The sequence below is a fragment of the Vombatus ursinus genome, unplaced genomic scaffold, assembly GCF_900497805.2.
Source record: "Vombatus ursinus unplaced genomic scaffold, bare-nosed wombat genome assembly UNPS02014786.1, whole genome shotgun sequence".
Classification (NCBI taxonomy): Eukaryota; Metazoa; Chordata; class Mammalia; order Diprotodontia; family Vombatidae; genus Vombatus; species Vombatus ursinus.
This window is the reverse complement of record NW_020954564.1, coordinates 44,316,898-44,340,434: the sequence shown is the minus strand read 5'-3', so window position 1 is coordinate 44,340,434 and position 23,537 is coordinate 44,316,898. Positions and strand designations below refer to the sequence as shown.

The following is a 23,537-nucleotide window of genomic DNA, read 5'->3' as shown; positions in this document are numbered from 1 at the left end:
AATTTGTATTTTCCCAGGTCCCTTTGATGTCTTAACCTAAAGAAAAGAATCATAAGGATTTCGGGTAATGTATCGAGAGAGAGAGAGGTAATTTGAGTTGGGGGGAAGAAGGGGAAGATTTTCCAACCAAACCTTCTCTATGCATGGAGCTAGCCCTATAGAAAGACCTTGTGATAAATAGCCCACTGTCTACCTATTTTTTTTGGCATCCCATGTTGTAGACAAGAATAATCTTCTGTCTATTCAATATAAATGAAGTGGTTTCTATGCTCAATGTCAAAGAAATTGTTTGGTTATCTTAGCCATTCTATTAACAAGCATTTATTAAGGACCTTAATCCACCCCAAATGTTCACATGGAGTATTTGTACCCAACCTGTGGTAGAATAATCTGAGCTTGTGTTGATCTGATCAGCCACAGTCAGACACATTGTAACTTGGCTCTAATGTAGTGATGCCGTTTTGGGTCCTCTTTGAGAGTGAAGAACAACAAACTACCAATCATGTGCAAGGCATTGTACTAGACACAAGGCTTGTAAGATATAAATGAAACACTCTGACACAGGAAAGTAAGACTACAGGGATAATTTTAGGTTGGAGGTGAGATGCTAGCATCCAGGAGTGAGGATTAAATAAGACCTCACCTGGGCTATGCCATCTGAGCCAAGCTTTGAAGTAAGTGGGCGATCCTGAGGCAGATGAGAAGAATGAATGAATTTTGGACATAGGGGACAACCTTTGCAAATGCATGGAGAAAGGAGGTGAAATCTTATGATTTGTGAGGAATAGCATGAAGGCCAGTTTGGCCAGACCAAGGGGTGCATGAAAGGAAGTAGTATGTAATAACCTAGAAAAAGAGATTTGGAGCCAGGTTGTGATGTGAAACAGGGGATCTGATATTTGATTCTATAGGCAACAGTGAACCATGGGAGCTTCTTCAGCAAGCAAGTGATCAGAATTTTTTAAAAGACTATTACTTTGGCAATTCGACAGAGGGTGAATTGGAGAGGGAGCAAGGAGCAGAGAGACCAATTAGGAGGTTATTACAATAGTCCAAGTGAAAAAAGATAAGAGCCTGGATGGGTGGTGGTTTAGTGAGTGGAGAGAAAGGTAAAGATGTGAGAAATGTTTTAAAGGCAGAACCAACAAGACCTGCCAACTGATTGGATGTGGAGGTGTTCAGAGAGAGTCGAGATTATCTTCAGAGTTGCAAATGTGTTTAACAGAAAGCATGATGGTATCTTTGACAGAAACAGATAAGCCATAAGGAGGGGTAGTTTTTTTGGGGGGGTGATTTAATTCTGTTTAATTCTGTTTTGGACACATTAATTTTGAGATGGCTTTGGGACACAGAGTTGGAAATTTCCAATATGCAATTGATGATGTGCAACTGGAACTCACAAGAGAAACCAGATCTCTCTCATCTCATGTGTTTGGTGTAAATCAAGGGCTTTTATAAGTGGTGACTTGTTTATAATTGACAAGCAGAAAATACAGTAGAAGAAAAACTATTTAACCTAGGTTAGAAGAAGAATCGTATGTAACAAGAAAATCCAGCTAATGATTCTCACAGCTTTATTTCTAGGAGTCTTGTATAAATGGTAAAGTCTGAGATGAAATACCAAGAACAGGCTAGCAATACTAAAGAGAAGAGACAGGAGGTGGGTTGGGAAAAGAAACGGTAGGAGAAGAGATATTCAAAAGGTTAAGCACTAGAGGAACCCCAGGAAGAGGCTGCTTTCACCTCTGGTTATAGTCCCTGCCTCTAGCCTAGGGTTTAAGGCCTCTTCTTTATATTTCTTTCTTGATCCTCTGATATTTAACCTCTCATTCTTTTCACCACTTCTCTTGAATAAAAATATTCTCTCTATCAGTGTTATGGCTGATCTTTTCTCCAACATACCACCATCCCATGCCTCAATAGCAGATTTTAACAAATTGCTGTAGCCCAAAGATTCACTCCCCTTGCTCTCCATATTCAGTTAGATCTGTCTTTGATTTAGTCATGCTGGAAGCCTTTCCAGTGCAGTAAAACTTTCCAGGTCTTGTGCTCTAAAGAACACAGAGAACCCTTTATGTCCTGCAGATGCATCAGAGCCTCAGGAAAGAAATAAGTTATTTATATTGGACACGACCCCAGTGTCTTTGCAACATACAGTTTATCAGTCCATTGGAGAGTGGTTCAGAGATATGTGGATAGAAAATACTCATCTCTCTCTATTCTGTTCAACACAAGCCACTCAGAGCAGAGATGGTTATGGCAGAATGATTATTACTAGGAGTGAGAACAATCCATCACAAGCATTTAGTAAGTGCTGATACATACTTGGAACTATACTATTCTCTGAGGATAAAAAGCCAAAAGTGAAACAGTCTCTGTCCTCAAAGGACTTATATTCTTTTTTTTTTTTTTTTTGCTAGGCAATGGGGTTAAGTGACTTGCCTAGGATCACACAGCTAGTAAGTGTTATGTGTCTGAGGCCAGATTTGAACTCAGGTCCTCCTGAATCCAGGGCTGGTGCTCTATCCACTGTGCCACCTAGCTGCCCCTAAAGGACTTACATTCTAACAGGGACAAATGTACACATCTACAGGGATGTCTGAAAATTTTTAGTGTTATTTTATGCTGTTAAAGCTTTATAAATATAAAGTACATAAGTTTATATAGAAAATATAGGGATAGGATCTGGACCTGTGATTTTATTGGTGTAGAGACTTCCTGGCAAGGAACTTCCTCTCCCACTGTAGGGCAACACTGTCTCTGAAACATATAATCATAGATAGCTGGCCAGAGCACTGAGGTTAATTGATTTGCCAAGGGTCACACAGCCAATAGTGTTGGAGGTGAAACTTGCACCTAGATATTTCTAGATCAGCATTTTAGCCACTACTACATGCTCCTCTCAATATATACATACAAACACACATATAAGTATATATGTGTATATATACATATATGTATATATATATATGTGTACATATATATACATACATATAATTCAAAATAGTTTCAGGAGGGCTAAGAGACTAAAGAGTTAAACAAGGGTTACATTGATAGTGTAGAGATGAAGCATGCCGCAGAGGAATGAGCACTGAACCTAGAGTTTGATTTCTAACATTCTGGTTCTCAGGTCCCTTTAATCTCTAACATTACAGGTTTTCATGAAACATGGGTTTATGAACTAACACTCCCAGCCCACACTATTCATGCCTAAGTCTAACAGTTATTCTAACATTTTTTTCTGGGGTACCTTGGAGTTCCAAAGAAGTTGAGATTTGTACAAGGTCACATGGATGGTAACAAAGCTTTGATTTGAACACAGATCATCTGGGTCCAAGTGGTATGCTTTCCCCGTGCCAAACTGATCCCTTCTTCTTTAAGCTGATAGAACAGAATGGAGAGGGAGAACAAGACAAGTATCTCTGAATTCCGCCTCCTGGGACTTCCTATCAGACCACAGCATCATGTTCTGTTTTACATTCTTTTCCTGAGCATGTATCTCACCACAGTCCTGGGGAACCTGCTTATTATCTTTTTGATCAGACTGGACTCTCACCTTCATACTCCCATGTATTTCTTCCTCAGTCACTTGGCCTTCACTGATGTCTGTTTCTCATCAGTGACTACCCCAAAGATGCTGGTGAACATGCAGACAGGGAGCCAGACCATTCCCTATAATGGCTGCATCTCACAGATGTGTTTCTTCATATTCTTTACTGATCTGGACAGCTTCCTGCTCACTGCAATGGCTTATGATCGCTATGTTGCCATCTGCCACCCTCTCTATTATACCACTGTTATGAGCCAGAGTCTCTGCAGCCTGCTGGTGGTTGGCTCCTGGATTGTCTCCTGTGCCAGCTCTTTTTCCCACACCCTTCTCCTGGCCCAGCTGTCCTTCTGTGCAGAAAATTCTGTCTCCCATTTCTTCTGTGACCTAGCCGCTTTGCTCAAGCTGTCCTGCTCAGACACTTCCCTCAATGAACTAGTCATGTTTACTATGGGAACAATAGTCATTATGCTTCCATTAATATGTGTCCTTGTCTCTTACATACACATTACTGCCACCATCCTGAAGATCCCTTCTACCAAGGGGACCTGCAAAACATTGTCTACCTGCGGCTCACACCTGTCTGTAGTGTCTTTGTATTATGGGACAATCATTGGCCAGTACCTTTTCCCTTCCTCCAGGAATTCAAATATCAAAGACATTATCTCTGCCATGATGTATACAGTGGTGACTCCCATGCTGAACCCCTTCATTTATAGTCTGAGGAACAGGGACATGAAGGCTGCTTTGAGAAGAATCCTCAACAGAACAATATTCTCCTCTCAGCGACAGTAACTCATGCTTCTAAACTAGCTCCATTACCCTAATTTCACTCAATGCATGGAGTTAAACATAATCTCTACTTATGCTACAGTTGAAAAGGTAATAATAATCATACCTTATATTTCTTTATTGTTGACAATGGACTTTCACATATGTTATCTCATTTGATCCTTAATTGTAACCCTTTGAAGCTAGAATGGCAGAAATTATTACCACATTTTCCAGATGTAGAAACTGAGTCCCAGAGACTGTTTCATGCAGGAATCAAATTGATGCTGCTTACTTCTACTATGTCTACAACCCCATATGGATGCTCAATGATTGCTAATGAGGTTATTTCTACTACCTTTGGTACCTAAGACCAGTTAAAATGTCAGTTTAAAATGTTGGGATCTTCATATGCTGTTTATTTTATTTGGAGGGAATTGGGAATCCTTGGACAGAATGGAAGAGACTGTCAGAGAGATCTCTCAGCATCTTTCCTTCCTTCCTTCCTTCCTTCCTTCCTTCCTTCCTTCCTTCCTTCCTCCTTTCATTCTTTCCTTCCTTCCTTCCTCTTCTTCCTTTCTGCCTCTCATTCTTTCTCAAACATTTTAAAGCACAACTATATCATGATGTTATGCAAATCATTGGGAATAGTTTTGAATGTATTGTGTTTTTCCAAATGTAGATTGCCCTTCTGCCCCCAAATCTGCCTGCCTGAAACTAACAATCCATGATATAAATGCATGTATATATATATATATGTATATATGTACATATATATACACACCCACATGCATCTATAGATATATGTACCTTTCCCTCTCTCTATATATATCCATACACATACACACATATACATACACACATGTACATGTATGTATATACATACAAGTACAGTCATGTCATCTTCTACCCCCCTCCCCAGAAATCAATAAATTTCAGCAGCTCCCTATCATCTTCAGAATAAAAGACAAAGCTCTCTGTTTGGCATTCAAAACTCTTTATAACTTAGCCCCCTCCTACCTTTCCAGTCTTTTTGTACCTTATTCCCAGTCATCTATTTTTCTATTCAATGACATTGGCTTCCTTGTTGTTACATGAACAAGACATTTCATCTTTTAGCTCTGGGTATTTTCTTTGGTTGTTTGCCATGCTTAGAATGTTATCTCTCCCCATCATCCCTAGCTTCCTTTAGGTCCCAACTAAAATCCTACCTTCTACAGGAAAATTTTCTGAACTCCTCTTACGTCTAGTGCCTTCTGTCTCTTAACTATCTCCTATTTGTCTTTTACACAGTTTGCTTGTACATATTTTTGATTGCTGTCTACTCTATTAGATTATGAGTTATTTGATGGTAGGGACTATCTTTTGCCTTTTTTTTGGTATCCTCAACACATCACAGTGCCTGGCATATAGTATATGCTTAATAAATGTTTATTGATTGATTGACTTCCCATTTCCCTGCCTATTCTAGTCGAAGGGACAGTAGTTAGCAAGGCCTTTTCCCACCTTATCTTGCCTCCTTCAAGTGATGGCCTAAACTCATTAGTCCTGAAAGTATCACCTGTCACAAACAAAAATGTTAAGAAGCCCTGCCCTTAAGGAGGTTACATTCTAATGGGAGAGATAACAAAAATATGAATATAGATATACATACGTATATATGTGCATATATATATAATAAACTGAATACAAGGTAGTTTGGGGAAGGCCTAACACTATCATCTGGGGATATCAGAAAAGATTTTGTATAGAAAATAATACTTGAGTTGTTTTGAAAAAAACTAAGTATTATGAGAGTAGAAGGTGAGTCCTGGAGGGCACAGACACTGGAGAAGGGGAGTCATGTGTGCACCAAAGCAAGTAGGCAAGTGTGAGTGTATTGTAAAGTAAGTAGAGGAGGATAATGTGTAAGAAGACTAGAAAAATAGGAAAGACCCAGATTGTGAAGAGATCCAAATGTCAAATCAAGAAATTATTGTTTAATTTTTGGTGTACTGCCCTTGAAGAATATTACTTTGTACAGTTAGTAATCATAACTGTAAATATAAGTGGGATGAACTCACCCATAAAATAAGAGTGGATAGCAGAATGGCTTAGAAACCAGAATCCAACAATATATTGTTTACAAGAAACACACTTGAAAGACAGAGACATACTCAAAGTTAAAATAAGGGGCTAGAGCAGAGTATTATCCTTTAGCTAAAGTAAAATAAAAACTAGGGTAGTGATTAAGATCTCAGACAAAGCAAAAACAAAAATAGACCTAGTTAAAAGGGATAAGCAGGGTTGTGATAACAAAAAGGGATAAAACTATATCTTGCTAAAAGGCACCATAAGCAATGAAGTAAAATCAATACTAAACATGTATGCACCAAAAGGTATAGCATCCAAATTCTTAAGGAAAAAGTTAAATGAATACAGAAGGTAATAGAAAGTTAAAGTATACATGTGGGGCACTTCAACTTTTCTCTCTCAGAGCTAGATAGTTCTAACCACAAAATAAATAAGAAAAAAGTCATGATGATGAATAGAATCTTAGAAAATTTGGATATAATACATCTCTGGAGAAAACTGAATGGAAATAGAATGGACTATACCTTTTTTCTCAGCTGTCCATGGCACCTTTACAAAAACTGATCTTGTATTAGGGCTTAAAAACTTCACAATCAAATGCAGAAAAGCAAAACTACTAAATGCATCTTTTTCAGACTATAATACAATAAAATTACATTTAATAAAAGGAACATAGATTAAATGGAAACATAGATTAAAAGTTAATTGGGAACTAAATAATCTAATCCTAAAGAATCATTAGTCAGAGGACAAATCATAGAAACAGTCAATAATTTCATTAAAGAGAACAACAACAAGATAATATTCCACAATTTATGAGATGGTGCCAAAGCAGTATTTAGGGGAAAATTTATGTCTCTAAATGTGTACATCAATGAGATAGAAAGAGAGAGAGTAGATCGATGAGTTGGACATGCAACTAAAAAAAACTAGAAAAAAATTAAAAATCTCCAATTAAATACCAAAATTGAAATCCTGAAAATCAAAAAAGAGATTAATAAAATTGAAAGTAATAAAATCATTGAACTAATAAAAAACTAAGAGCTGGTTTTATGAAAAAAATAAAATAGATAAATTATTGGTTAATCTGATTTAAAAAAAGAAGGAAGAAAAACAAATTACTAGTATCAAAAATGAAAAGAATGAACCAAAAAATGAAGATGAAATTAAAACAATTATTAGAGTTATTTTGTCCAATTATATGCCAGTAAAACTGACCATCAAATGAATGAATGGATGAATATTTACAAAAACATAAACCACTCAGGTTAACAGAAGAGGAAATAGAACACTTAAATAACCCTATCTTAGAAAAAAAAAAAACTTGAACAAGCAATAAATGAACTGCCTAAGAAAAAAATCCCCAGGACTAGAAGGATTCACAAGTGAATTATATCAAGTATTTAAGGAACAATTAATCTCAATACTACATAAAGTATTTGAAAAAATAAAGAATGAGTCTTATATATGTCCTTTTATGACACAAATATGGTTTTGATACCTAAACCAGGGAGAAAAAAACACAGAGAAAGAAAACTATAGACCAATTTCTTTAATGAATATCAATGCAAAAATTTTTAATAAAATAATAACAAGGAAATTACACCATTATATCAAAGATAATACACTATAACCAGGTGGGATTTATCCCAGGAATGCAGGAATGCTTCAGAATCAGGAAAACTATTAACATAATTGACTGTATCAATTAAAAAAACACAAAAAAATCATGATTATATCCATACATACTTGAAAAAGCTTTTGACAAAATACAACACCCATTCCTATTAAAAACACTAGAAAACATAGGAATCAGTGGAGCCTTTCTTAAAATGATAAGTAGTATATATCTAAAACTCAAACCAAATATTATATGTAATGAGAATAAACATGAAGCCTTCCTAATAAGATCAGGAATGAAACAAGGATGTCCACTATCACTGCTATTATTCAATATTGTACTATAAATGCTAGCTATAGCAAGAAGAGAAGAAAAAGAAATTGAAGGAATTAGATTAGGAAACAAAACTATCATGCTTTGCAGATGATATGTTGGTATACTTAAAGAATCCTAGAGAATCAACTAAAAAACTACTTGAAATAACTAACCATTTCAGGAAAGTGGCAGGATATAAATAAACCCATATAACTTATCAGCATTTTTTATTCATTACTAACAAAACCCAGCAGAAAGAAATAGAAAGAGAACCTATTTACAATAACAGCAGACAATATAAAGTACTTGGAAGTCTACCTGTCTTGACAATACCCAGGGATTATATGAACATGACTGTAAAGCTCTTTCCATACAAATAAAGACAGATTTAAACAATTAGAAAAATATTAATTATTCATGGATAGGCTGAACCAATATAATACAAATGACAATTCTGCCTAAATTAATTTACTTATTCATTTCCATATCAATCAAACTACCAAGGAATCATTTTGTAGAGCTAGAAAAAATAGTAACAAATTCATCTGGAAGATCAAAAGTTCAAAAATGTGAAAGAAAGTGATGTAGCAGTTCCAGATTTCAAACTCTGTTACAAAGCAGTAATCATCAAAACAATCTGCTCCTGACTATGAAATAGAGTGGTGGATCAGTAGAATGGATTAGGTACACAACACATAGTAGTTAATGACAATAGTAATCTAGTATTTTATAAAGCCTGAAATCCAACCTTTTGGGGTAAGAACTCAACATTTGACAAAATTTACCAGGAAAATAGGAAAGCAGTTTGGCAGAAATTAGTCATAAACCAACATTGCACACCATATACCAACATAAAGTCAAAATGAATAAATGCTTTAGACATAAATGGTAATATCATAAGTAAATTAGGTGAGCATGGAAAAAAGTACCTGTCAGATCTTTGAATAAGGGAAGAGTTTATGACCAAACAAGAAATAGAGAGCATTATGGGAGGTAAAATAGATGATTTTGATTAGATGAAATTAAAAAGCTTTTGCACAAACAAAACTAATGTAGCCAAAATTAGAAGGAAAGTAGGAAGCTGGGAAAAAATTTATAGCAAGTTTCTCTGATAAAGGTCTCATTTCACAAATATAAAGGGAACTGAATCATATTTATACAAACAAGAGCCACTCCCCAGTTGATAAGTGGTAAAAGGATATGAAGAAGCAGTTTTCAGAAAAAGAAATCTAAGTTATCAATAATTACTTGAAAAAAGGCTCTAAATCACTACTAATTAGAGAAATGAAAATTAAAACAAAAATGAGATACCACCTCACACTTATCAGCTTAGCTAATATGAAAGAAAAGGAAAATGACAAATGCTGGAGGGATGTGGAAAAGTTGGGATACTAATGCATTGTTAGTGGAGTTGTGAATTACTCCAACCATTCTGGGGAACAATTTAGAACTATGCCCAAAGGGTTATAAAACTCTACATATCCTTTGAACCAGCAATACCACCATTAAGTTTGTATCCCAAAGAGATCAAAGAAAAGGAAAAAGAACCTACTCATACAAAAATATTTATAGCAGCTGTGTGTGGGGGGGAAAGGGGCAAAGAATGGAAAATCTAAAGAATGTCCATGAATTTAAGAATGGTTTTAAAAGTTGTGGTATATGACTGAGTGAAATATTATTGTGCTATAAGAAATGATGAGCAAGATAGTTTCAGAAAAACCTGAGAAGACTCATGAAATCATGCAAACTGAAGTGAGCAGAACCAGGATAACATAATATACAGTAACAGCAATATTGTAAGAATGATTAACTGTGAAAGACTTAGCTGCTGTAATTAAGACAATGATTCAAGACAATTCCAAAGAACCCATGATAAAAAGTACTATCCAAGTCCAGAAAGAGAACTGAAGAATTCTGAATACAGATTGAAGCATAATTTTAAAAAATTCTCTATTTTTATTGTTTTATTTCACTTGTGTTTTCTTTTGCAACATGGCTAGTATGGAAATATGCTTTGCATGACTTCACATGTATAATCTATATCAAATTACTTGCCTTCTCAAAGGAGGAGAGGTGCAATGGAAGGGAGAGGATTTAGAACTCCAAATTTCAAAAAATGATTGTTAAATTTTTTTACATATAATTGGGAAGTATTTAACAAAATAAATAAAACTAATTTTAAAAAATAAAATTATTTAGGAACACTGCACTGAAGTAATGAAGACAACGTGATTATATTAAATAGGGGCTTTAACATAAGTATAATATTTTATGTGATATATGTTTTCATAAAATCATAAAATATTAGAGTAGGAAGGTGGCTGAGAAATAATTTTTATCTTACTGCCTCATTTCATACATAAGGAAACAACCAAAGTGATTCAAGAAATTTCTCATGGCTACTCAGGTGGTAAGTGACAAAGCTGAGAGTCCAACTCAGATGTGTTGATTCCACATCCAATACTCTTTCTGATAAATGAGGCTACATATGCTTTTGTAGTTTTAATAAGTGTAAGGTTTCATAAGATATGCTAATGAGCACAGTCAAATGAACACTGGTCTTGTAGTCTGAAGGCTTGGGTTCCACTGTTGCAAACTGTAGAAATATGACTCACATGCAGCCAAATCTTATATCTTGCAGTCCAGTGCTTTCTTCCTTGTAGTCAAAATTTGAAAGCAATTTATATATGAATAGTCTTAGATCTTTATTTGTTTATTTTTATGGATTTACTGTGGTCTGTTTCATATCATAATTATTTATAGCCTTACCTGTTTACTAGACTATAATCTGTACAAGGTAAAGAACTCTTCAGGTAGGAGTTGGAAGAGATGACTTTTAAGGTTCCATCAACATTTAGGAGTCTGGAATTCTAAGCTTTTAAAAATATTGCCTTTTATCCACCCAGTGTTATTGTATGGCTTTGAATCATGGAACACTACAGTGCCCCAAAGAATTAAAAATTAGTATTACCCAGAAGTCACTTGAAATGTTCATGGTGGATGTGAGAATGCTGCAACATATGACAAAAAAAGAACTTTAAAGAACTGGAGAAAATATTAGCAGGGAAATTTATGAGCAAAAAAGAGAAAGGACTGGCCATGTAGTAGGAGTGAGGGATGACAGATGGACAGATCGAGTACACCACGGTTATGTCAAAAGAAAGGAAGGATGGAACCTAGTATGTTGAATGGAACCTAGAAACAAACTTACAGACATACATGTACAAGAATCTCAAAGTATGGATAGGCATAGAAGAGCTGCTCTCTGTATCATTAAAGGGAAACATCCAGAAACAAGGAGATCTTGGATGCATTTGAATATCCTCAAAGCATAGCCTAGAGCCTTGCACATAATAGCTGTTGAATACATATGTTCATTGAATGAATGAATAATGCAACACTGAGCAAATCACTTCTTTTTGAGCTGTTACTGGTAATGATAGAGTGAACAGAGTATTGCTCTATACTCTGTACCGCAATGAATTCCATCTGTAAATCAAGGGTGGACATTTAATACCTAACTCACAGAGCTGTTTGGATGAAAAAGAGTCTATAAACTCTAAAGTGCTAAAGCAATGCCAGCTATTTTTTTTTTAATTTTAGTTTATCATTCAGTCAGTAAGTATTAACTGTCTATTCTGTGCCCAGGCTAGGGCACAAAACAATCCCTAGACTCACAGAGTTTGCTTTATGTGTTTCTTCATTCCATAGCAAAGTGTTTTAATTCTCTCTCTCTCTATATATATACATACACACACAAGTATACATACATATATATGCATATACATACACACATATACATGTCTATACATATACATACATACATGTGTATATGCATATGTATATCCCCCAAAACTAAAATGAAGGTGAGAAGGATTCTTGTCTAAATCTGAATAATTTGAGTCTTAGTTGATTATGGATGTCCAAGAGTCTAGGCAAGGGCAGGTGGTATTAGGTAAATGAGACTTGCATGAGGTACAGCTTTGAGCTGGAGAATAAGAAGCTAATCATTTCTTTACACAGGCCCAGAGGAGAGAGAATGGACACCCCAAAGGTATTTTTCCCAATGGCCCACAGTATTGCCTTCTCCAATCTCTGACACAAACATTCCCCTTCCCCCAACCCCAGTGTATCCATTTCACAGGGAGCCTATGGGGGATTACTCCATGTTTATTTCTAACCAGAATCTTGGGAGTATTGTCTCCCTCCTCCTGGTTCCTTCTTTGACTGATAAAGCAGGAGTCCCAAGCTCCTTTGGTAGTGGACAGGAATGAAGAAGCTCTTCCCAACAAACATCGTGCTTTATCCATTTCCCCATTCCCTGTGAGCAGCCCAGAATTCTGAAGACTTAGGTTATCCTGTTTCTTCCAGATTCCCATGTATCCTGGTGAGAAGCTGTATGCTCTGGAGTTGAGAGCATCTGAATTTATCCCATGCAGGCACAGGTCAGATAGATTTGGACTTCTTTATTCAAGTAATGTGTATTTGTGTGTTTACGTTGGGGGTGTTGTTTGTGTGTGTGTGTGTGAGACAGACAGGCAGACAGATTCATAATATTTTTCTGCTTCCTCAGATTTAACAAAGAATAATGCCTAATAATAGCGAGCATCTTATAGCACTTTTAGGTTTGCATAGAGTTTTAAAAAATATCTTATTTGATCCTCACCACAATGCTGTGAGGTAGGTGATATTATTCTTATCTTCCAGATGAGGACACTGAGACTGAGAAATATAGTTACTTGCACAATGTCACTTAGCTAACAAGTGTCTGAGGTTGAATTTGAACTCATGTCTTCTAAGTCTAAATCCAGTGCTCTATCCACTGAACCATTTAGCTGCCTATTACTTTCCAATGCAGATTCCCAATTTATTTGAATCCCCATGCTAGACCATAGACTGTTAGAACATGGAATATAGGATATTAAAAATGTAAAAAAATTTTACTCAGTCAATAAACTTTTCTTAAGTGCCTACTTTGTGCCAGGCACTGCACTAAGTTCTAGGCTTATGAAAAGAGACAAAAGACAGTTCCTGCCCTCAAGGAGTTCATAATCTAATGGGGAAGAAAACTTGCAAACAAGCATATACAAATAAAGATACAAGATAAATAGAAAATAATTTAACAGAAGAAAGCACTAGAACTAAGAGGAGTTGGGAAAGACCTCCTGTGAAAGATGGGATTTTAATTGGGACTTAAAGAAAACCAGAGAAGTCAGTAGGTAGAGATGAGGAAGGACATTCTGAACATGGAGGACAGCCAAGCAAAAGTCCTAGAGCTGAGATGGGGTGTCTTGTTTCTGGAATAGCCAGGGGACCAGTTTTACTAGATCAAAGAGTATGTGCAATATGTAAGAATACTAGAGAAATTAAAAAAAGGTAGGTTATGAAGAGCTTTGATTGCCAAACAGAACATTTTGTATTTGATCCTGGAGATAATAGGAAACCACTGGAGTTAACTGAAATAAAAGGAAATCAGAAATCAAAGGAACCTAAGAAAATAGAATGTTAAAACCTATAAAAAGGAATAGAGAGTTAGCATCATCTAGTGGAAAGACCACCATACTTAGCATCAGAAGACCTGAGTTTTAGTCCCATCTTATAAAATTATTTAGTAGCTGAACTGGAGAAATCACCTCACCCTTTGAGCTTCAGTTTCCTTATCTGAAAAAGGGATAAATAATACTTTATTAGGATATCATACAATAGAACAATAAAACTCTATAAAAATATAAGCTATTTTGAATCTTCGCACTAGAAAGGACCTTAAAATGTTAGATAGGGAAGGGATCATAAAAAATAATCTAGTCTGAACTACCCATTAAACAGAGAAGAAAAGTGGGTCCAAGAAAAGTGGGATTGAGGTCAATATCAATAAGGGAATTGGAAACAAAGCCAAGTCACAGAACTCAGTTCTTTTGACTCCTAAAACAGTCTTTTGTGTACTGTATTCCTTGACCTCCTTGATGCTTTTCTGAGAGGTTGTATGACTGTTGGCCCTAGCTCTCCCATACTGCAACCTCTCTGATAGCAAGCCCTAAGATTTCCTGTCCTCCCTGCTCTCTCACCTTAGGTCAGAAAATCAATGAAATTAAATTAGAAGATCCTCTGTTCATATGAACAGCTCTTTCAATGTAAGGAAATCTAGTGAGTGGGAGAAAAGTCAGAGTTCAGGAACCATTCTGTACAACATAAGAGCTTTCCCCAAATCAAAGCTGTTGAAGGGGGAGATGGGCTATTTAAGTCAGTTGTGTGCACTCACTCCATTTGGAGTATTCAATTAGATGCTGAAGGAACACCTGCCAGGGATGCCATGTAGTTGATTCCCACACTGAGTGTTAGTTTGGAATAAATTAATTCTGAGGTTTCTTTAAACAATGAGCCCCTATTAGGCTAACTCTGAGATTCTGCTAAACTGAGATTATATGACTCTGTTTCTTTGATTATATGAGTCTAAGATTCTTTGATAGAAGAATTCTAATCTTTTCTAGTATTTTATGAATGAAGTGGATTAACTCATAAATAACATACTTTTGAAATTTGCAGATGACAAATCTAGGAGGGGGAGCTAACAGGTTGAATGATGAAATTAGGATTCAAAAAGATTAGAAGAAAGCTTAAAAAGATAGGCCAAATCCAATACCTCATAATTTAATATAAATAAATATAAAATACTCCACTTGAACTAAAAAAATCAGCTCTACCAGTATAAAATGGAGAAGGCATGACTAGGCAACAACTTGTGTGAAAAAAAGATCTAGGAGACTTAGTGGACTGCAACCTCAAAGTGAGTTAAAGATGTGTTATGGCAGCCAATAAAGCTATGGTTAGATGGTTGGGCTACATTAAGAGAAGCAGCATCCAGAGTAAGAGAAGAAACAGCCCTGCTGGGCTCTGCCCTGGTCAAACCACATCTGTAGGATACCCTTCGGCATTTTATTCCCCATTAATAAGCTGGAGCATGCCTATAGGAAGGAAACCACAGTGGGAAGCAACACTGGAGACCATTCTATCCAAGGATTAATTGAAGCAGCTAAAAATGTTCAGACTAAAGAAGAGAAAACTTTGAGGGAGCTTGACAGCTGTCTTTACCTAGTTGTAGGACTGTCATGTGGAAAAGGAACTGGGCTTGTTTTGCTTCAACTCAAAGTGCAGAATTGGAAGTGATGGGTGAAAGTTGTAGTGGAATGGCAGATGGGTTCAACATAATGAAAAATTTCTTAACAATTAGAACTGTCCTAAAATTGTATAGGATACTTTTGAATATAATGAATTCTTCCTCCCTAGAGAATTTCAGGTGAAAGACAAGAGGCTGCTTGTTTGGCATGTGGTGGAAGAGATGCTTTTTTAGGTGTGAGTTCAACTAGAAGACTTGTGAGGTCCCTTTATACCCTTCAATTATGTGATTCAATGACTCTGTGACATCCTCTTATCTACATAAGCTTGTTATTTAAGTAGTTGTGATATTGAGGACATTTATCCTTGAAAAGAGAAGATGTAGGTGAAGCATAATAGTTTCCTTCAAATATGTTTAAGGCTATAATGTTAAAGAAAAACTTTATTACAATCAAAGGACCCAAAATTAAAGAGGCTAATTACATAAGTAGTGAGTTGCTAGTCTCTGGAGATATTCAGAGTCTGAATGAACTCTGATTGAAAGTTATATTGAGAAGCTTCATATTTCAGTTATGGGTTGAATAGCATGACTTTTCAGTTCCCTTCTAATACTTATTTATATACACACATAATATAGATTATATATATATTAAAATATATAAATTGCATCCATGTGTATACACATATACATACATATGTCTATATATACAGAGAGAGAGAGCTGTGTGTATGTGTGTATGTCATGTGTGTGTGTTTGAAGGGAGACCTTTTCATGAATAGTTTAAATATATATGTGTTGTTGGACCCCTATTTTGACAATAAGACAATCTTGTGTGTGAATACTGCCACTAACGTATTTTGGTCATTCTATGTATATTAGTGTTATTAAAAAGCACAGAAGCAAAGAAGTTCAGCTATGCTTTGACCCAGAGATCTACATTGGAATCATTTGGAGCTGTGTGTTACTGATGATCAAACAGTATAACAGAAGTAAGGAGTAGAGCACCCACATCCAGTCTGGCAGGAGGAAGAGTTTAAATCATTTCTGCACTGCCTATGACCCTTCTGAACCTTGGTCAGATTGGCCCATCCCATACAGTAAAAGCATACGAGAGAAGGAAAGTGAACTTTATGTAAGGCTCCCAGAAACCTATGGTGGCTTGATAGTAGTGGTCTATGAGTTTATTGTCCAATTTTTTTCTAAAACTTTGTGTGTAGTCCTGGTTGCTATATATCTGAGGAGTCTAGTGTTACGGGAGTCTATGTGCCATTTTGTGTTTCCTCTGGGTATGGTGTGTTCCACTGTAAGGCCTTGTAAAGGCTGGGACCTAGGACATAGTACACCAAGGAAGATATTTAAGTGGTGATAAAGTATCCTACAGATTCAGCCACAATGCAATATATTCGATCCTGTACAATCTAGCCCAATCTCCCACCCACAGGAAAGATTGTTTGTCGGGACTGGCCAGAGACTGTGGTGCAGTTGAACATATTAGGCAAGTTTAACATTAAAAGTGGTGTATAGCAGTGAAGTCATTCTGAGAGGCTGTATTGCACTGATTGATATTACCAAGCATATTTAGGAAGAAGAGGAAGACTGTTACTGGATTCAGTAAGTTTAACTAGGCTGACTTGCTTTTGTGAGATTAAGGCCCAAGTGAGACTCTCTAGGCTATAAGAAAGGTGCTTTTCCACTGTGGTTTTTCTAAGGAAATTATTTCCTTGGTTTTAGGATTATATGGAGCCACTTTCCTAGTGGAATTAGGGAAGCAATTGAAGGAAAGTATCTGTGTCTAGATGTTGCCTTGCTGAGTGGCTGGGGCCTTATGATACTGTCCCTGTGTGGCAAGAGGTCAATAAAATCAATAAAGACTGAGTTGCTTATTGGAAGGCCTTTCAAAGATGATTGCATAAATCTTTTAAGCAGCACCAGTGATGCGACACTATCATATTAAATATGTGTTTGGAATCTGAATATAATGACTGCCTAATGGGAAGCAACTGTATGACCCATGTGATTTAGTACTAAAGGCAGAATTTATGCTTGAGTCAAAACGGGGATAGAAAAAGCAAGCCAGAAAGTCTCTGCTAGAACTCTGCTGAGTTCATCAAAGGTAAAGAGAAGGAACTTGGGGACCAGGAATTCCCTTGTCACATTAACTCTCACAATGGAAAATTCCTAGGGAGAGGCAAAATAGGAAGATGATTCTGATTAATTGGAATATATTACCTAGAATATGGTGAGAAAATAGGATTGCCTCTCTCAGAAAGATATATTCAGATTATGTGGAAAGCATGTCTTTGGACAAAAAAGCTAATATAGTACAAAACCATTCCCATCATGCAGCAAGCAGATGGTAGTAGAGGGAAAAGAATTCTCGTAGCCACTGATGTAATTGGCAGGATGATGTGTGAGTTGTCATGTTTAAGATAGCACAGTCTCCACATTGAATGGGATACATGTCAATGTGATTTCCTGAAGTAGAGATTTGCTTACCTGGAATCAGAGACAAACCAGGTGTGCTAGCCACAATTGAAGACCAAAGGACTCAGATACCTTCTGAGTACCAGGATTTGCTAGATGTATTTATTAAAGGGAAAGCAGGTAATTTGTTCTCTCACCAAGAATATAATTGGCTCATAGACTTCCTCTGAATATCACTACCTTATGGGTAGAATTATGACCTTCCTTAGCAAGAGAGGTGAGCTTTATTGGCAGATATACCTGAATATATAAAGGCATATATTTTAACATAGGACTGTGTATTTAGAATTAGAAGGGACCTTTGAGGCCATCTATTTCCATTTATCTTAGAGAGTCCAAGACCCTCATTTTAAGTATGAGGAAGCTGAATCTTAGAGATATTAAATGATTTGCTCAATCACATAGGTAGTTAACTGACAAGAGTCCAACCTCTGACTTCAACCTCATGACTCTTTTCACTTTCATCCTCAGTGTTGGGGTGCTTTCGTCTTTGCCCTTAAGAAACAGGGTTTACTATGAGCATGTATTGACTTTTACGCAGAGTTTAGGTCCATTGGTAGATGGAACAAAAGGGGCCTTCCTGGACTCAAGTGTGACATCTGTAATAACTCCAAATTTGCATTCATCCTTGTAACAGGGAGAGACATAGTTTTTTGCCCCCCATTAAGCTGTCCTTATACAAAAGTTTATGAAGGAAGCAACTAAGTCAGCAAACTATGTAACTGTCTGTCCTCTTCTGATCACACTAATTCATACCTACAGAAACAAGGTATAATAGAATGGATGAAGAGGTATTGGCAGTTATTAGCCCTGCAGACATGGCAGCAACTGGAAGGGGATTGATACCAGGTGATGGGAACAGGGTTATATGATGTTAAGGATGCATATGATCTTGGAGTTCAACTATTCCTACATTTTACAGATGAGGAAATCAAGACCAAGATAGGTTGAGCAACTTGCCCAAGGTCACACAGCAAGTTAGTGGACAAGTGAACCTAGATCAAAGGAGTTTTGGTTTTGTTGTAGACTCTGCACTTATTGTCCTTTGTCCTCCCACTTTTGTCATTCTTGTTTAAAGTCCTATTATGTGTCATCATGGTGAGGGGTGACCTTGAGTTCTCAGATGACTCTGTAAATGGAGAGTAAGCTCTGACACATCCTACCACAGTGGAAACACATTAAAAAAAAGCCTAGCAACTGATTGTGGATCAGTCATCCAAACACCAGTTTACTTTAGTTTAGGAAGGCTCGTCATTGGATTGAACACAGGATGAAGAATTTTTCATCCAGATAACACAAGAAGACAATCTGCTAGGGCACTGAATGGTTGCAATTTGTGTCAGTGGAAGGAATATCCTCAGTAAAGAAATCTCAGATAATCCTGATATTATATGAACAGAAAAATACAATACTATTAACAAACAGAATCCAATTTTAAATTCACACTGATACCTATCTGAACATTTGGGAATCATGGTATTCCATAAAAAAGGCTAAGAAATAGGATAAATAGTACTTGAATTATGGCAGCCATATAAAAGAAATATGACTGTGATTCAGGTTATGAATCTTTTCCCCAGTTTCATCCCAACTTGTTACACCATTTGAATCACAACCATGAAAAACCTGAAGTATATGGAACTTTTCTGAACAACTTCAGTTAGCATTAATTTGTGAAACTGAAACACATCAGTGTGGTGTAGTGGATAGAGTGCAGGTCTTAGAGTCTGAAAAAAATGGGTTCAGCCCCACCACTGAAAAAACATGCTAGCTGTTTAACTTTGAGCAAGTCACTTAACGTTTAAATGCCTCAGGCAGTTCCCGAGGATTTATTCACTAAATCATGTACAGGTTGCACACGGTGGATCCTTACGCTTAAAAAAAAAATCACAAATTCTTCATGTCCTTTTTTGTAGAATCATATAAACTTTTTGGGGTAAAGATATTTTTGAAAGGATTTAAGAAATGAAAGGACTTAAAAATAAACAAGAAAGACTTAATTACTCAGCAACATAATGAATATCCTGTAAGAGTGAATTTTCCTGAAATTGAAACCCTTACCCTTTTAGAAGTAAAATTTTATATTTTAATCATTTTAATTTAAACTTTCTGCAGACTATCTTCCTGGTCTAACTTATTTCTTTCTGGAGCAGAACATACTGCAAAAAAAACATGATTTCATCTGTGTAGATACTCCCTCCATTGATGGCTACCACTCTGTGCTTTAATAGAGGGTCTTCATGAGCTACTGAGGCAGCAATTCATTACCTTGAGAGCAACCTTCCAGTCATGATACTTTCTTCACTTAGCTTGATGCCTCCTCAGAAACATTTTTGTCTTTAAGTCCAGATAAAACTCAAAGCCAGAGAACTAAGCAGTGAGGTCGAGTTTGTGTTTTACTCGCATAGACTTTGAAAGCCGAGGGTCACCTTCATTCCATGATGAGACATTGGACAGATTTTCTGATGCAGGAGACAGAATATACTGAACACTTTGTGACTTGTGATTTCATTAGAATAGAGAATTTCCAGGGAGGAAACTCCATAAACTAATGTAGATTGATACACTCTTGGCAACTTTTGGTCTTAGAATATTGCTTGGGGTCATTAAGATACTAAGTGACTCATCCGCAGTCACACAGCAAGTATCTTTTTGTTGTTGTTGTTGTTCAATCATGTCCAACTCTTTGTGAATGTGACCCATGGATTATAGCATGCCAATACTATCCATGGAGTTTTCTTGGCAAAGATTCTGGAATGGCTTGTAATTTCCTTCTGCAGTGGATCAACACAAATGGAGATTAAGTGATTTGTCCAGGGTCACACAGCTAGGAAATATGTGAGGTTGGATTTGAACTCAGGACTTCCTGACTCAAGGCCCAGAATTCTGTACACTGAGCATCTTTCCTATCCTTAAAATTAGCTATGCTGCTCCTCAAACAAGAGACACATAATCATCACAGGGTCCATATATGAAGTCTTTCCAGCTTGGTAGGTATGGGAGCTTCTCATACACTGGATAGCATAGAGAATCCAGGGCCACTTCCACACAAAAATGAGCCACTGTGAGGAAACTTTAATGAAGGATGATGTGCAATAAAACACAAAGCAAAATAAATCCAAGATTGATTTATCATAGAGGCAATGTGGTGCCTAAGTTCAAATACAGGCGCCTCTACTTACCAAGTCGGGCCAGTCACTGTCTTAACATTAGTTTCTTTAATTATAAAATGAAGGGGTCGGACAAGATGATCTCAGAGGTGTCTTCCATCTCTATATCTATTTTGATGAAATGTAGGGCTCTATGCTAACTATAAGTATAGTCCTTTGGAGAGTGGAATCAGGTGTGTGAGAAAACCTCTTCTCTCCCCATTGTCTCTGAATGGAGACTCTATGTGATAACCACGCAGAGACAGTCACAACAGAAAGATTTTTGTCTCTGAATAAGAGAGAAGCTTGTTGAACAAACCTGGACTGGCAGATTACAAAGGCAGTATTCTGTAATAGGATGAACATAGTCCATGGAGCCCATGGTCTAATGTTCTGTGATCTAAAGCCCTTCTAGTTGTAATGCCACATGTTCTATTTTATAGCATTCTAGGTTATGTATTCATTCAAATATAATATTGTTCTCGCTATGCTCTAATGTACTTTCCAGCTCTAGCATTTTATGTACAGATGCTACCATTCTAGGTTCTAAATCTCCTTCCTGTTCTAACACTTTATGTTCTAAGGTCCCTTTTAACTCTAACATTATAAAGTCTGTATTCTAAATCTTATCTAAACATTTGTGACTTTATGAATCTTATGTGTATTAAGCCTAATTTTTGTGACTCAGTGGTAGATATTTCTCATTCCCTTTTCTTCCAGCAGTTAGTAAAACAGCATGGGAAGAGACAACAACACAAGTGTCTCTGAATTCCTCCTCCTAGGACTTCCCATCAGACCACAGCAACAGGTCTTGTTCTGCATCCTGTTCTTGAGTGTTTATCTCACCACACTGTTTGGGAACTTGCTTATCATCTTGCTGATCAGATTAGACTCTTGCCTTCATACTCCCATGTATTTTTTCCTCAGTCACTTGGCCTTCACTGATGTCTGTTTCTCATCAGTGACTACCCCAAAGATGCTGGTGAACATGCAAACAGGAAGCCAGACCATTTCCTGCAATGGCTGCATCTCACAGGTGTATTTCTTCATATTCTTTGCTGATCTGGACAGTTTCCTGCTCACTGCAATGGCTTATGATCGCTATGTTGTCATCTGCCACCCTCTCCACTATACTACTGTCATGAGCCAGGAATTATGCATCCTACTGGTTGCTGGATCTTGATCCTCTCCTGTGCCAACTCCTTGACCCACACCCTTCTCCTGGCCCAACTGTCCTTCTGTGCAGACAACACCATAGCTCACTACTTCTGTGATCTGGCTGCTTTGATCAAGCTATCCTGCTCAGATATCTCCCTCAATGAACTAGTGATATCCACTGTAGGGGTAGCTGTTATTACACTGCCATTAATATGTGTCATTGTCTCTTACATCCGTATTCTTGCCACCATCCTGAAGATCCCTTCTACTAAGGGGGTCTGCAAAGCTTTGTCAACCTGTGGCTCTCACCTATCTGTGGTGTCTTTATATTATGGGACAATCCTTGGTCAGTATTTTGTCCCATCCTCCAATAACTCTAATATCAAAGACATCATTTCTGCTCTGATGTATACAGTGGTGACTCCCATGCTGAACCCCTTCATCTACAGTCTGAGGAACAGAGATATTAATGGGGCCCTAAAGAAAGTCCTTAGGGGAATGTTCTCTTGTCCTTCATAGCCAGAACTATGATCTAATTTTACTCAGGTCATGGAATTATACATTTTGTCTACTCATTCTACAATTCATAAAAATAAAGATAATTTAAACTTATTTTTCCAAATTTCTGCATAAATTCTCCATAGAGAATCTATCAGATATCAATAAGAATTCCCCAAGATGAAAAGGGATAGATTTTTGTTGAGCTCTTGAGTGGTAGACTGACCACTCACATGAATGCAAAGAAAAGTACATTGATTTATTGTTCACAAGTCACCATTTCTGGACTTTATGGTATTTCTGTGAGGTGAACAGATAGGGATCCTTTTGGGATGAGGAAAATTAATTGTTGAACAGCTCACATAATTTACTCAAGGTTAATTTACTTTCACAAACATTTTTAGCATCTCTTATGTCCCAGGCATTATTAGGGACTAGGGATACAAAGACAAAAATGTAAAACAGTCCTTTGCCCTGAAGGATGTTACATTCTTCAAATAGGAAGTATTAGGTCTCCTGAAACCAAGTCAAAGCCTGTTCTCAAAAGCTCACACTGAATGCTTACATAAATGAAATAGAAAAAGAGGAGATCAACGAATCGGGCATACAACTAAAAAAAACTAGAAAAAGAACAAATTAAAAATCCTCAATTAAACACCAAATTAGAAATATTGAAAACCAAAGGAAAAATTAATAAAATTGAAATTAAGAAAACTATTGAATTAATAAATAAAACTAAGAGCTGGTTTTATGAAAAAACCAATAAAATACATAAACCTTTGGTTAATTTAATTTTAAAAAAAAGAA

General features: G+C 36.6%; 1 protein-coding gene across 1 annotated transcript; it reads left to right on the top strand.

Moving 5' to 3' along the window:
* The first annotated feature begins 3,394 nt into the window (after positions 1–3,394).
* Positions 3,395–22,751, top strand: LOC114047255 (olfactory receptor 1J4-like). The gene is given in 3 exon segments (XM_027868038.1): positions 3,395–3,891; positions 21,810–22,246; positions 22,249–22,751. Coding segments are annotated over 3 exon segments (1,437 nt in total).
* Positions 22,752–23,537: the final 786 nt, after the last annotated feature.